The 12,399-nt window shown below is 48.4% G+C and overlaps 6 protein-coding genes across 6 annotated transcripts; 4 read left to right on the top strand and 2 right to left on the bottom strand.

Annotated features, from left to right (window-relative positions):
• Positions 1-449: 449 nt before the first annotated feature.
• F9C07_10069 (putative pre-mRNA branch site protein p14) lies at positions 450-1,189 on the top strand (the record flags this gene model as incomplete). The annotated part of the gene is made up of 5 exons (XM_071507332.1): positions 450-481; positions 612-635; positions 768-824; positions 896-1,023; positions 1,089-1,189. 5 exons carry the CDS (start codon positions 450-452, stop codon positions 1,187-1,189), a joined length of 342 nt encoding a protein of 113 aa, XP_071363673.1.
• A 1,200-nt stretch (positions 1,190-2,389) lies between these two features.
• On the top strand, positions 2,390-2,861 carry F9C07_10068 (ribonucleoprotein-associated protein; the record flags this gene model as incomplete). The annotated part of the gene is made up of 2 exons (XM_041289463.1): positions 2,390-2,411; positions 2,503-2,861. 2 exons carry the CDS (start codon positions 2,390-2,392, stop codon positions 2,859-2,861), a joined length of 381 nt encoding a protein of 126 aa, XP_041142483.1.
• Positions 2,862-3,322: 461 nt separating this feature from the next.
• Positions 3,323-5,148, top strand: F9C07_1208201 (vacuolar membrane protein). The gene is made up of 2 exons (XM_041289462.2): positions 3,323-4,166; positions 4,227-5,148. Exons 1-2 carry the CDS (start codon positions 3,705-3,707, stop codon positions 4,905-4,907), a joined length of 1,143 nt encoding a protein of 380 aa, XP_041142482.1. The 5' UTR covers positions 3,323-3,704; the 3' UTR covers positions 4,908-5,148.
• On the top strand, positions 5,149-7,875 carry F9C07_1208615 (small nucleolar ribonucleoprotein complex subunit). The gene is made up of 4 exons (XM_041289461.2): positions 5,149-5,728; positions 5,827-6,318; positions 6,377-7,232; positions 7,296-7,875. The coding sequence occupies exons 1-4, from the start codon at positions 5,390-5,392 to the stop codon at positions 7,445-7,447; spliced, it is 1,839 nt and encodes a 612-aa protein (XP_041142481.1). The 5' UTR covers positions 5,149-5,389; the 3' UTR covers positions 7,448-7,875.
• Positions 7,876-8,052: 177 nt separating this feature from the next.
• Positions 8,053-10,213, bottom strand: F9C07_2277218 (hexokinase-domain-containing protein). Its single transcript, XM_041289446.2, has 5 exons — positions 9,982-10,213; positions 9,782-9,904; positions 9,700-9,725; positions 9,228-9,635; positions 8,053-9,178 (listed from the first exon to the last, which is right to left on the bottom strand). The coding sequence occupies exons 1-5, from the start codon at positions 10,019-10,021 to the stop codon at positions 8,303-8,305; spliced, it is 1,473 nt and encodes a 490-aa protein (XP_041142480.1). The 5' UTR covers positions 10,022-10,213; the 3' UTR covers positions 8,053-8,302.
• Positions 10,214-10,806: 593 nt separating this feature from the next.
• Positions 10,807-11,995, bottom strand: F9C07_10064 (NAD-dependent deacetylase sirtuin-2; the record flags this gene model as incomplete). The annotated part of the gene is made up of 2 exons (XM_041289445.1): positions 10,807-11,814; positions 11,873-11,995. 2 exons carry the CDS (start codon positions 11,993-11,995, stop codon positions 10,807-10,809), a joined length of 1,131 nt encoding a protein of 376 aa, XP_041142479.1.
• Positions 11,996-12,399: the final 404 nt, after the last annotated feature.

Here is a 12,399-nt window from a genome sequence, read left to right as displayed (position 1 = left end):
CTCAGCCTTCAGGCCATCATCATATCTGCCTATCGTTTGCGGCCAAATGGTACTAGATAGCAGAGCACAACTGGTTAGGTGGATTGTGTCTTTGATTTATACAGCGAGAAAACTACATGAACTCTCTCCTGGGTATTTTGGCTCCAGGGTCCTGTTGTCAATCCCTGCTGCTACGAATTCCTCGTCTTTTAGAAGTGTAGATCCGTAGTGTTTCTGGTAATGCTTGTCTTCACGAGGAACTAACAAAGTGAGGCTCCTCCGGGGCCCTAGTCCTAATCAGGAAAGGCATCCCCCGTTTCCGACCTCGTGGTCATCACGGTTCAGTGACTCTCTCTTCTTCCTATTCTTCTTTCTTCTTTCTAAAAGAACGATCCCAGTCCCGTTGGGTATCTACTCGACACAATTTATCGCCCTACCAAATTTTAGGACCATCACTGTCCCACCCGAGAATGAGCCGGAAGCTCGCCCCCGAAGCCAATCGGTAAGTTATCACGAACAAATCTGCCCCTCCTGCGTTAATATGGATTTGCCCGATAGCGTAACTATCATCTACGCGTTCGGAGCCTCATTTGTGCCCTGTTAGGCTCATCCAACGTACTAACAGCGGTTAGGATTCTCTTTGTCAAGAACCTCAAGTATGTTCATCCGTCGTGATAAGCTAGCCTACCATAGCCGAACATTGCATGTCTAGCGTGTTTGATAATCTCGAGAGTAGGATATATGCATGATTTGAGGACAGAAAGCTAATAAAGAGGCTGTTTGTATAGCTACAACGTAACTGCTGAGCAACTATTCGACCTTTTTGGCAAGTTCGGTCCTATCAGGTATGCTAGTCGGAAAGGAAGCATAAAAATTTTCCCCATTGTTCGTATGTAGACTAACCTTCTGTCTCTAGACAAATACGTCAGGGAATTGCGAACAACTCGAAGGGCACTGCATTTGTAGTATACGAAGACGTCCACGACGCCAAACAGGCATGCGATAAGCTCAATGGATTCAACTTCCAGAACAGATACCTCGTCGGTACGTATTGGATTGGACATACTCTACTTAGTAGAGGTGAGGCTTGGCTGACCCTTTACTCTTAGTACTATACCACCAGCCAGAGAAAATGCTCAAATCGAAAGAGGACCTGGCGGAAAGGCAAGAGAATTTGGAACGTCTTAAACAGCAGCACGGTATAGAATGACGTTACGATTCTTTTTCTTGCTTTTCTCTGTGTACCCTTTGCAGGCATCTGGCTGCGTATTATCATGGGTTGGTTGTGGGGTTTCTGGCGTTTTAGTCTTATGGGTTTCGTGACTCTTATTCATGGATACTAGTACGAGGGTGGCCGACGGGTTGAATGATATCCTCTGGCTATTGACCAGAGAAACGATACAGGATGGGATCTTTCAGGCTGGGTCAGTTCCACCATTCCGGCCGGTTATTAGCTACTATCAATATAATCGCTCTCGATCGCCGGCCACTGTGGGCTGTCGCGGTTAACCTATGAGACCAGTTTATTGTCCATCTTTAAAAACAATACATACAGTGGAACTTGGGAGCCAGTAGATGAGGCGATCTACATGCCTAATACCTAGGGAATCGCAAAAGAAACGGGTTCCCGAATCAACTGGCTGTTACATGATGTTTACCCCATGGAGTGTAGATCTAATCTGAAGATCATGCGGTCTGCATGATCGGGCAGAGGGCTCCCCTGACAGATCCGCGTAAGCTTATTTCAGTTAGTCTAGAGGGCCTTAGGAGAGGCTTGGACAGTTGGGCAACTGTAATACGGGTATGTACCCACACCTTATTCGTCAGTTTTGATGGTAGGGCATGCGACTATATTTCATGTCATGGTTGGAGACTTGGAGTCTTGTCAAGGTGCCATCGTCATAGGAGCAGTGCGGTACCTGTAGTATCGAAGGTGACAAAACCCTTGTTCAACCTCACCTCCATACCCCGTACAAGGCGTCGTCTTTCACACTATGCATAAGTCATGCTCAGTACGGGATCAATTACCGTTGAATAAAATATGTTGGGAGGGTTTCGTCTTCCTCTTAGAAGTGCAAAGTCAATCAAGTCGCCGATAAAGATCATAGGAGAAGATTCTAGAAGAACAAAACCCCAAGGGAATAAATAAATTGATAAAAGAATTGATTAGTACGGAGTAGACATGCAACCCTTTGAAGCCTTGTATTGTGTCTGCCTGTAGGATAAGGCATTAAGTATATTTCCCTAAAAGGTTAGATCAAGTAGCGCCCCACCAGTAATTTTTCTCAAGATTTTCTCGACCGAACAGTGTTCTCTCAAACCATCTTTTCAAGCATACAGATCTGCAAGACGGCAGTGATCCTTTGCGTGAGCCACTCCTCCGTGAGAAGCCAGTAGTCTTTACGAAACCATGTCTGGAGAACCTAATGCCGGTGAGTACGGGTCTTGCTATCTGTTGTAGCTGGATTTGTCCCCCGATTGAGCGCTTTCCGATCAGGAACTAATGTCTCTATTACTTTGTAGCTTGGCCTCTGGCCGACGAGAGCCTCACCCAGAACCTCCTGGACCTTGTGCAGCAGGCTTCTCACTACCGTCAGCTGAAGAAGGGAGCAAACGAAGCGACCAAGACACTCAATCGTGGTACCTCTGAAATCGTCATCCTCGCTGCGGACACCAATCCTCTCGCTATCCTTTTGCACATCCCCCTTCTTTGTGAAGACAAGAATACTCCGTATGTCTTCGTGCCCAGCAAGCTTGCTCTGGGCCGGGCGACCGGTGTCTCTCGTCCGGTGATCGCTGCTAGCATCACCACCAACGAGGCTAGCGACCTCATGGGACAGATCCGGACCATCAAGGACAAGGTTGAGAGGCTCATGATCTAAGGCATGGTTTATGTTGTTGAATGGACGAGATCTAGGATATCGCAGGTGTTGCCATTCCTTGCTCCGGTGGATTCGCATTTATATGAAAGACACAACAACGGAAATGGACCATACTCTTTCAATACCTATCTTATACGGGAAACGCTATCTTAGATAATGATGGTTTCTCCGTTGAATATATATTGGGATCATTTTTCTAAGATAGACCCGCATATCCACTTCAATTCAGAACTAATTAGACATAATCACAAATTGAATAGGGGTCCAGAAGGCAGGAAAAAACTAATACGTAGAAATATTAGTCAGAAAATTGTACGAAGTAATTTGGCCTCTAGCCGCCTTGTCGATTATTGAAGGGATCAATGCGAAACAGATTAACTATGAACCGATCCATCAAGGGTCTAGTGAGTATCCTCAACCTGAAGATGCTAGCGGTTTAGCCGCCTTGGACTAACCCAAAAGTTGGGAACTAGTGGATAGCTCCGCTCACGGGCGGGGGCGGTGTCTCGTCCTGGCACCGCCGCTTCTCCCACTATGTTTCTGTTCCCCATTCTCAGATAACTGTAAAACCCACCTGGCTGGCTCAGGCTCCTTGCTGGTAAAGGAGCACTTTCCTGCGTTGACAATCATACATGTCAAGTCCACCGGTTTTCACAGCGATACTTGTCCGTATGTGCGTTAAGCGGGCTTCCTCCGTTGTATAGGGAGCCTTCTTTTACATGAGCGGACGACTTCATATCACTCACCCTAGCCGCCTTGTTTTGAAACTCCTCACACTTATTGACCCTCATTCCAGCCATTCTACCCAACACATCTTCCATTAAGGATAGAGATAAGCCGGCCATGTCTGTCTCAACGTTTACTTCGATAGCCACTGTGGCGATTACTACCACAAGTTTCATCAGCGGCGTTTCCGCTGGCAACCTGGACTTTGTTTCTAGCACTCTCGCAACACCAATGTCGACTCCAACTTCTCAAACTATTCCTTTCCCCCTGGCAGGCCCAGATCCAAGCGGAGATAACGATGACACCGGGGAGTGCAGGCTATTAGGTCCTTTCTCTCTTCTGGTGCAAGTCGCTCTCGGAGCGTTGGCACTTCTATCCCTTGTCTATAAGAGGTGGAGGGAAAGACCTCAGCGACCTTTAAAAGTGTGGGCGTTCGATGTTTCTAAGCAGGTCTTCGGATCGGCTATGCTACATCTGGCGAATCTGCTCATGTCTATGTTCTCGGCCGGTCAATTAGAGATCACGAGCGAGTACAAACCGAACCCATGTTCTTTCTATATACTGAACCTAGGGATCGATGTAAGTTCCTCAGTTCCGTTCATCTATTTCTTCTTAGCGACTGGCTAATGTTAATCGCAGACTACTCTCGGGATACCGATACTCATTTTCATCCTCCACATTCTGAACCGTCTGGCTCTTTACACACCGCTTGCAGATCCCCCGGAGTCTATTAAGTCTGGAAACTACGGTCGTCCGCCACGAGCGACATGGTGGTTCAAACAGTCTATGATATACTTTGTGGGACTTTTGGGAATGAAGATATGTGTCTTCTTCCTGATTCAACTGCTGCCATTTATTGTCAAGGTGGGTGACTGGGCACTGCGATGGACCGAGGGTAACACAGCCGTTCAAATCATCTTTGTGATGTTGCTTTTCCCGGTAATCATGAATGCGATTCAATATTACATCATCGATATATTCATCAAGAAGCCATCGCATGAAATGCTAGAAGAGAGTGAGGTTGACGACGTCATGGACGACAGGCATGATCACCATCATGCCTTGTTGGCCGGGCTGGATGAGGAGGTCGCGTCAGAATCAGAAGATGACTCTGTTGGGAAGGGCACTAGGAAAGTACTCGTGAGCCCTCCCCAAAAGGACGTCGTGCGCCTATATGACTCTGCCGAGTACCATCCAACAAGCGAACTGGGGCACAGTTCTGCCTCATCAACATCTGCTAGACGTCTCGCCGGACATGTTGAAGATGATCAGGCGTTGTCAACGGCAGATTTTGCAACACAACAAAAAGATCATGACTAGCCTATGCTTTGAAAGGGTGTTTTAAGTCGGCGTTTATGATCGGTAGTTGTCATGGTGGCCTTGTTATGGCTCGGTTTCATTGGTATAAGGTCGGAATTGGTTGTGATTTGTTCCATTTCCCATCTTTCTCCTTTGTCCATATTGCTTTCTTTTCTCAATGTCCAGAGAAATCCGCGCTGAGTTGGTAGGTTTTCATAAACTATAAGCTTCCATATTCGGCCCAGGTATCAATATGTTCTCGCCTTAAAAAATTGCGTACCCTAAGGCACCGTTTTCTACCGCAGAACCCACCGCCCACTTCTGCCGGATGAATGAAGAAAATTATTGTCGAAACTCCACCATTGTCGGCACCAGCTTACTCTTCATTTCTGCTTCTTGCTTCATTTTTCTTCCATTGAAGAAACCGTTTCCCTCATCCATCCTACCTTATAATAGGCCATAAAACCTTAGTAAACTCCTAAAAAAATCAAGCGACTTGCATAATGCCTAAAAGCAGTGTCAAGCAAAAACCTCGCCAGAAATTCAAGCCGGCTTCACGTTCGCCGTTTGAGAATGCTAGGCCTACTCAGGAAGACAGCGACATGGAAACGAACAGCAACTTGAGCGACGGCACTGATGGTATTCCTGAAAAGGACGAGGCGGAGAAAAAATTGGAAAGGCTACTATTTGGTGACGATGAAGGTTTCCAAGGCGCATTAAAGAGCCAAAAGGAGCGCAGCCTCATAGCTCTATCAAAAGAAAGCGACGATGAGGGCTCTGACGCAGGGCATAGGGAGGATGGAACCGAAGATCAAGAACTCGATGGCATTGCTGACGCTGATGTATGTATATCCACTCTCTCCTCCTTTGTCTCTGCCAAAAGAGAGTAGAAAGGAAACACTGTCAAATTGTTGGTCGCGCTAATGTGATTTCTCTGTAGCTTTTTTTCCTTGATTCTGGAGCTGGACCTGTTTCCACTGACCTCGCCGAATCCCCTGAGACGTCTTCTGAACCTGACGAAGAAGATCTGGAGGAAACTCCGGTTGTGTGGCATGATAGCGACGACGAGCTCCTGGCCGTCTCCCTAGCTAGCCAGCAGAGGTTGAGAAAATTGCGTGTCGCCGAATCTGAGGACGTGATTAGTGGCAATGAGTATATTCGACGACTTCGCCGTCATTATCAGCAGCTGCATCCGACCCCGGAATGGGCGATTCCGGGGCAACAAAAGAGCCCTGGCGATTCCGACTCTGAGCACGCGGACATCATGGATACAGATGATGAAGAGCAGACTTCTGCACAGCCTTTGGCCAAGCTACTTCAAGGTGCCGCTGATCTTACCAAGCTCGATGATGCACGCCCTGGTGGGAAAAGAAAGCTACGACAGGAAGTCATTGACATTCAAAGACTGAAGGACGTCGGCGGTGATCAGCCAGTAAGTGTGATGTTTGTCCAAGTGTAGGACGGCGGACATAACTAATCATGCTTTCTAGTCCTCGGTCGATTCGCTTTCTTTCCACCCCCATTATCCATTGCTATTGTCCTCGGGGCCTGCGGCCACTCTCTTCTTACATCATATCGCACCCTCTGCGGCCGCTCCTAACCCTATTCTCACGTCATTTCATATTCGCCGTACGCCTATTCACACATCTGCTTTCGCTCCCCCAACCGGTAACAAGATATTCGCTTCCGGTCGTCGGCGATACTTCCATATATGGGACCTTGACACGGGAAAGGTTGACAAGGTCAATGGCTCCGCCGACAGAAAAGAGGAACAAAAATCCATGGAAAGATTCAAGCTCTCCCCTTGCGGACGGTATGTGGGGCTTGTTGGCACGTCGCGCAAGGGCGGTGGTCTCATCAACGTTTTGGATTCGGGTACAGCTCAATGGATTGCACAAGTTCGCGTAGATGGTCAAGGAGGCGTTGCGGACTTTTCCTGGTGGGGTGATGGTGAAGGCATGACAGTCGTCAGTAAGAACGGTGAGGTATCCGAATGGGATGGAAGCCTGAATCAAGTAGTGGCCCGCTGGATGGATGCTGGTGCGGTAGGCACGACAGTCCTTGCTCTTGGAGGACGTTCCGGACGGACACAGTTGGGAGGCGACCGTTGGGTTGCAATTGGCAGTTCTAGTGGAGTGGTCAACGTGTATGACCGTCGTGAATGGGCTGCAGCATACGCAGCACAATCTTCTTCGGCAGATATTAACACTCCAGCCATTCCACGCAACCCTGAACCCGTACGTGCGCTTGACCAGCTGACGACGCCAATCAGCCACCTGGTGTTTGCGCCGGATGGTCAGTTCTTGGTAATGGCTAGTCGCTGGAAGCGCGATGCCTTGAGAATAGGTATGTCCAGCTCTTCTGCTTCCCTTCCCTTTTTAGTGAGTAAACGCATCCTAACCATTGCAGTTCACCTTCCATCCTGCACTGTATACCGTAACTGGCCCACGTCTAACACACCTCTTGGACGTATCTCGTCGGTCGCCGTCTCGCCTAATTCAGAGCAGTTGGCTGTCGGCAACGAGCAGGGCCGTGTTAGGCTTTGGGAAATTCGGGGATAAGCAATCACGAGCGAGGCAAAAGATGATGCATCATGTATATCTGTGATTAGAATACATTTGGATCAACATAAATTAGTCTATTGGATTACTTTGTCACAGATCTCTAAGTCCAGGAGATATTTTCTCAGTCTCACTCGCGCAACCATCCCCCTAGACAAGTTATTTCATAAACTACTCATCGACGAGGGCCGAACCAAATACAACGCTATGGCCAATATGTTTCTCAGCATAAAGCAGAATGAAAAGAAAGGACGGAGAGTAAATACAACTAGAAGTCCAAGTTTCTACAATCCGGTGGATAGTTAACCTGGATTACCCACCACTGGAGCGCGGTATATATACGCAGAGCTAACTCAACCGATGGTCTTGCACTCGTTCTCGAACTTATCATTTTACCGAAGAGAGGACTACCACTCTGCTATAGTTTACTAGAGCTCGTGTTGTAGGTAGTGGAGTTCTTACTGGGGTCCGCAGTGTGGCCCGGAGTAATGGCAGTTATTGTAGTAGAGTTGCCACCTAGATTCTTGCTGCGACTTGGGACTATCCGGCTAAGTTTGATGGATTCGATATCCAAGCACAAGACCAAGATTTACTCACAGATTCGTAGTTTCTTTAAACCGTAAGTCAATTCCCATATGTTAATGTGTATAATAAATTAGCTATCTTTCGCCTTTCTTTTTTATTACTCGCCTGTCCCGTATAAAAACCCCATCGGTCTATGTTGTAAACCGAGCCATGTGCCTTGTGTTGATATTGACATCCCCTCAGAGAGAAAAAAAGAAATAAGAAAGGAGATGAAGATGCATCTCCAATGTTTAACACTCGGAGTCAGATAAAGTCGACAATGCCCACATATTAAATGAGACTCTGCATATCGGCCATATCTCGGATACCGCAGCTGATGCCTGCCTTGACCCGCTTCAATGTCAATGCAGCAATAAGAGCCGCTCCAACACCAGAACCGTCTTCAGCAGCCATGATGACCACCTTGTCCTTCTCGTTAGGTGCCCAGTCCAAGATCTCGCGCAGAGCCTGTGCTCCACGGGCCTTGAAGTGGGGATATTTCGTAAAGACAGAGCCGTCGGCGCCCACATGGCAAGACTCAATGTTCTTCTTCTTGCAGATGGCAGCCACACCACACGCCGACAGACGAGCTGCACGAGTGCCGATCAACTCCGCCAAGCGACGGATCATTTCCAGCTCCTGCTGGGTGGCCTTGATGTTCAGCTTGCGCTCCATGAGCTCCTGAGTTTCCTGCAAGTTCTCGTACGGATCATCCTCAATAGCTGCGAGGAAGGACGCGTCCAGCAAGTAAGGTTTCCGGAGCTGGGATGTGTCTTGGCCCTGGAAAATCAGACCAGGCCTCGTCTCCAACAGATCCAAGAGGGCTAGACGGAATATTTCTCCCAAGTAAAGACCTGCAGTCATCTTCTCGAAAGCTTGTTGTCCTGGGCGAGGGGAGTCGCGGTCGATGATGATATCATACTTCGTGAGGGGCAGAACAACGTGCTCATTGTCAAAGGCACCGTACTCGCAGTTGATGGCCACGGGCATGTCTGGGGGTAGATTCTTGTGTGCAAGCTTGGGAACCGAGCCACAATGTTCCATGTAGGCGGCGTTGACACCAGTGCCGAAAATGCAGCCAATTTTCATATCTGAGTCGGTGTAAGAAGAGGCGATCAGGGTGCCCGTAGTGTCGTTGATCAACGCAGCAACTTTGATAGGAAGGCCCTAGAGTGGAGTTAGCCTTCCAGCTCTGGCTCAGTTCCAGTAAACGTACTCTTTTCTTGAGGATTGCCTCCAATGGGGGCACAACATCCTGGCCCTCTACTCCGTCAATGTCGAAACCCTTTGTCCAACGCTGGAGAACACCATGATCAATGTATTCCTGTGTAGCAGGATAGGAGAAGGTAAAGCCCAATGGCAGTTTAGACAGTTTCTCATTCTCGTGGTGGGATTCAATAAACTGCTGCAAACAGTCGGCGATGTATTCCCAAAGCTCCTCCGCTGTACCCGTCTTCAACTCCTCCGGCATACGATACTTGGACTGGGTGATGTCGAAAGCGCCCTTCTCTTCCGTCAAAGTGATCTCACAGACACGCAGATTAGTACCGCCCATGTCCAAAGCGAGGAAGGTTCCCTGCTCGTCGCCATCGGGGAATCCCATGACCCAGGTCACATTCATGGGCTGGAGAGACGAATTAATCTTTGGATTATAAAGGGTGAAGTGAAGTATCCAGATAAAAACTCACAATGTTACCCCCCTCGACGCTTAGACCTAATCCGCTATCGATCAGCCTTCAACCTCAGCCGAAACGACCAGTTAAAACCCACCCTTTTCGAGCTCCTTCACGAAATGGTCCGCAATCTGCTTGAGTTTGGCGCCGTCCACGGTAAAGATGTCCTCGAATTGCTTGATCTGCTCCAACAGGTTCTGGGGCAGCTCATGCATCGATCCTGTAGACGGGATGCCGATTAGAAGCCGAATCGGTAAACCCGTAGCGGGGCATTGCTGATAATGATAACAAACTCACCCTTGCGGGATGGGGGACGTTTGGGGCCAATTCCAACCATTGTGATGATTTTAGTTGAGTGTCAAGGGGAAGACAATACGATGTGGTTGAGAAAGTGAAAGGCGAGTATAGAGAAAGTTAACAGGGAAGAGAAATGGGAGGGAGGAAGCGTTTGGGGAAGGTCAGAGAGTTAGTTGTATGATATCAGCGCTTGGGCGTGGGGCAGGCAGCAAGTTGACCCTAAAATACGCATCACCCAAGAAAATTCAAGACCAGAGCCCCGCAAGAGGTGAACTCACCGGTCCTTGTTTGGGTATTTTGTTTCTCTCTTTCGAGTCCACGTTTTATTCGATCCCCGGTCCCTTTTTCTTTTTCTTTTTCTTTTTTCTTTTCTTCTCTTCTTTCTCTCATGGTCACAAAGTTCAAACCGTGTTAGAACAACCCCGCAAGGCATTCAAACTCTCCGCATTTCCCACATCCCCAAACATCGGTGAAAGTCCAATCCAGTGACGTATCATTTTGACAGGTTAGGGCTACAAGAAGTTTGTTGGGTACGAAAGAACATACGGTATAGAATAGTCCATTTGAACTCTCTTCATTCTCACCCTAATAAAATAATAGTATGAATAATAATAGTCATAAGTAAACCGGACAGTCATCTCTCTCTCTCTCTCTCCTTTTCGCGGTAAAACTACTCCGTACAGGGTCAAATAAAAGAAAAAGCATAACCCCGTTAGAAGGTTTAGACCATCAAGCCACAAAATCAATCAAATCAATAAATAATAATATTACCAACAACGCCATCCACCCGAGCCACCAATGCATAGGGTCATATGATTCTTACATCTAAATGACAGATGGCTGCTTCTTCTCTCGCGCTAAATGGGGAAATACATGTGCCAGACCTTCGTAACTCCTTCGCCGCTCCTCGGTTAGGGCCTTCTTCTCTATTCCATTACTATGTCGATCTAGATTCTGCCGGACTCGTTGTTGGTATGCATCTGAGATACCTAAAGTGCGGTCAACCTCTTTGGTAAGGCGCTCAATTTCATCTCGCAGCCGCTCATCTCTTGTCTGCGAAGGAGTTTCTTCCGCATCTCGGCCCTCCTTGTCAGGATTTGTGCTCTCCCATAGTGACTCCAGTTCCTGTTCCCATCCCAGCGCGCGGGCGAATCTCCTCACCCCGGCATCACAGTCGCCGAGAAGAAGGACATCGTCCGGTCGAGATCCCAATCCACCAACGCGCTCCATGTTAATGAGCACGCGGGGTGCTCCGTCCCGACAGAATGCTGGTAAGCTAGCGAAAGGCTGCACGGAGAGACTAGTGCCCATAACAATGCAAAGGTCCGCCTGCTCTGGAAGCGTCCGGTTAAGGAAGAATTCCTCCGGTAATGCTTCGCCGAAGAAAACGATATCGGGCTTCACAAGCCCATTGCATTGGGAGCACCGAGGTACCTCGCCTTCATTGATAGACTGCTTCATCAGTTGCTCGGGATATTCAGCCTTGCAGTCGATGCAGTGCTGGTTTGCAAAGCTTCCATGTGCCTCAACGATCATATCCCCAGGCACACCTGCCAGCCGCTCGAGACAGTCGATGTTTTGTGTGAAATGCTTCATCAAAAGACCCTTGTCATAGAGCAACTTGACAAAGGAATGCGCAATAGTGGGTCGATATCGGCCGGGGGCCAGCTCCCGCGCCAATGCGTAGAATGGCCGCGGATTCTCCCTGAAAAAGCCAATGTCAAACACATCTTCAGGATCCGTCAGGTCAAGATGGGCCAAATTAGCATAGATTCCCGTTTCTGGGGAACGAAAATCGGGAATGCCCGCCGAGGTACTAATCCCAGCGCCCACCTATCGTAGACCTCGTCAGTCGGAATAGTGGGGGGAAGGGAAAATTCGGGAGGCATACCATTACCACGATTTGGCAATCATCCTTTGCTTTGATATATTTAGCGACCGCCTCAAGGGTCCGAGCTTCTAGCGCGGAAGGAGGGGTGTCTTCATCCACCAAGGTCGACGGTTCATTGCCCATAATGTGAGGCAAACGGCCGGATTTGGGCCTAGCGGGTTGATGTCGGGGTCTGCGACGGCGGCCAATGGTGACGAAGAAATTGTGAAAAGAAGTGGACGAGTCAGAAGAGGGTGGATAAAGTCGTAGCTCTGTTAAATCGCGAATGACCAAGGTTGATGATTTTCGTCTAACCTGGCGGAGAGAAATTTGTATGGGGAAATCATCTTGAATGACGTCGAATCGACGGTTTACCCGATCGGGTCTTCTTTCTTACAATGCCTAAGGCACCTACGTCTGACTGTCTGACTCTCACTACCCTTTAATAGCAAGCAAGTTCCTATTCCTCATTCACCGCCTTCCTCTTTCATCCTTTTAACAACATGCCAGAATAACCCCCGTTCCACCCCCGATTCCCCAGTTTCCTT

This window comes from Aspergillus flavus, chromosome 2, assembly GCF_009017415.1.
Source record: "Aspergillus flavus chromosome 2, complete sequence".
In the NCBI taxonomy this organism is placed as follows: Eukaryota; Fungi; Ascomycota; class Eurotiomycetes; order Eurotiales; family Aspergillaceae; genus Aspergillus; species Aspergillus flavus.
The sequence above is the reverse complement of the archived record's forward strand: the minus strand, read 5'-3'. Positions and strand labels throughout refer to the sequence as shown.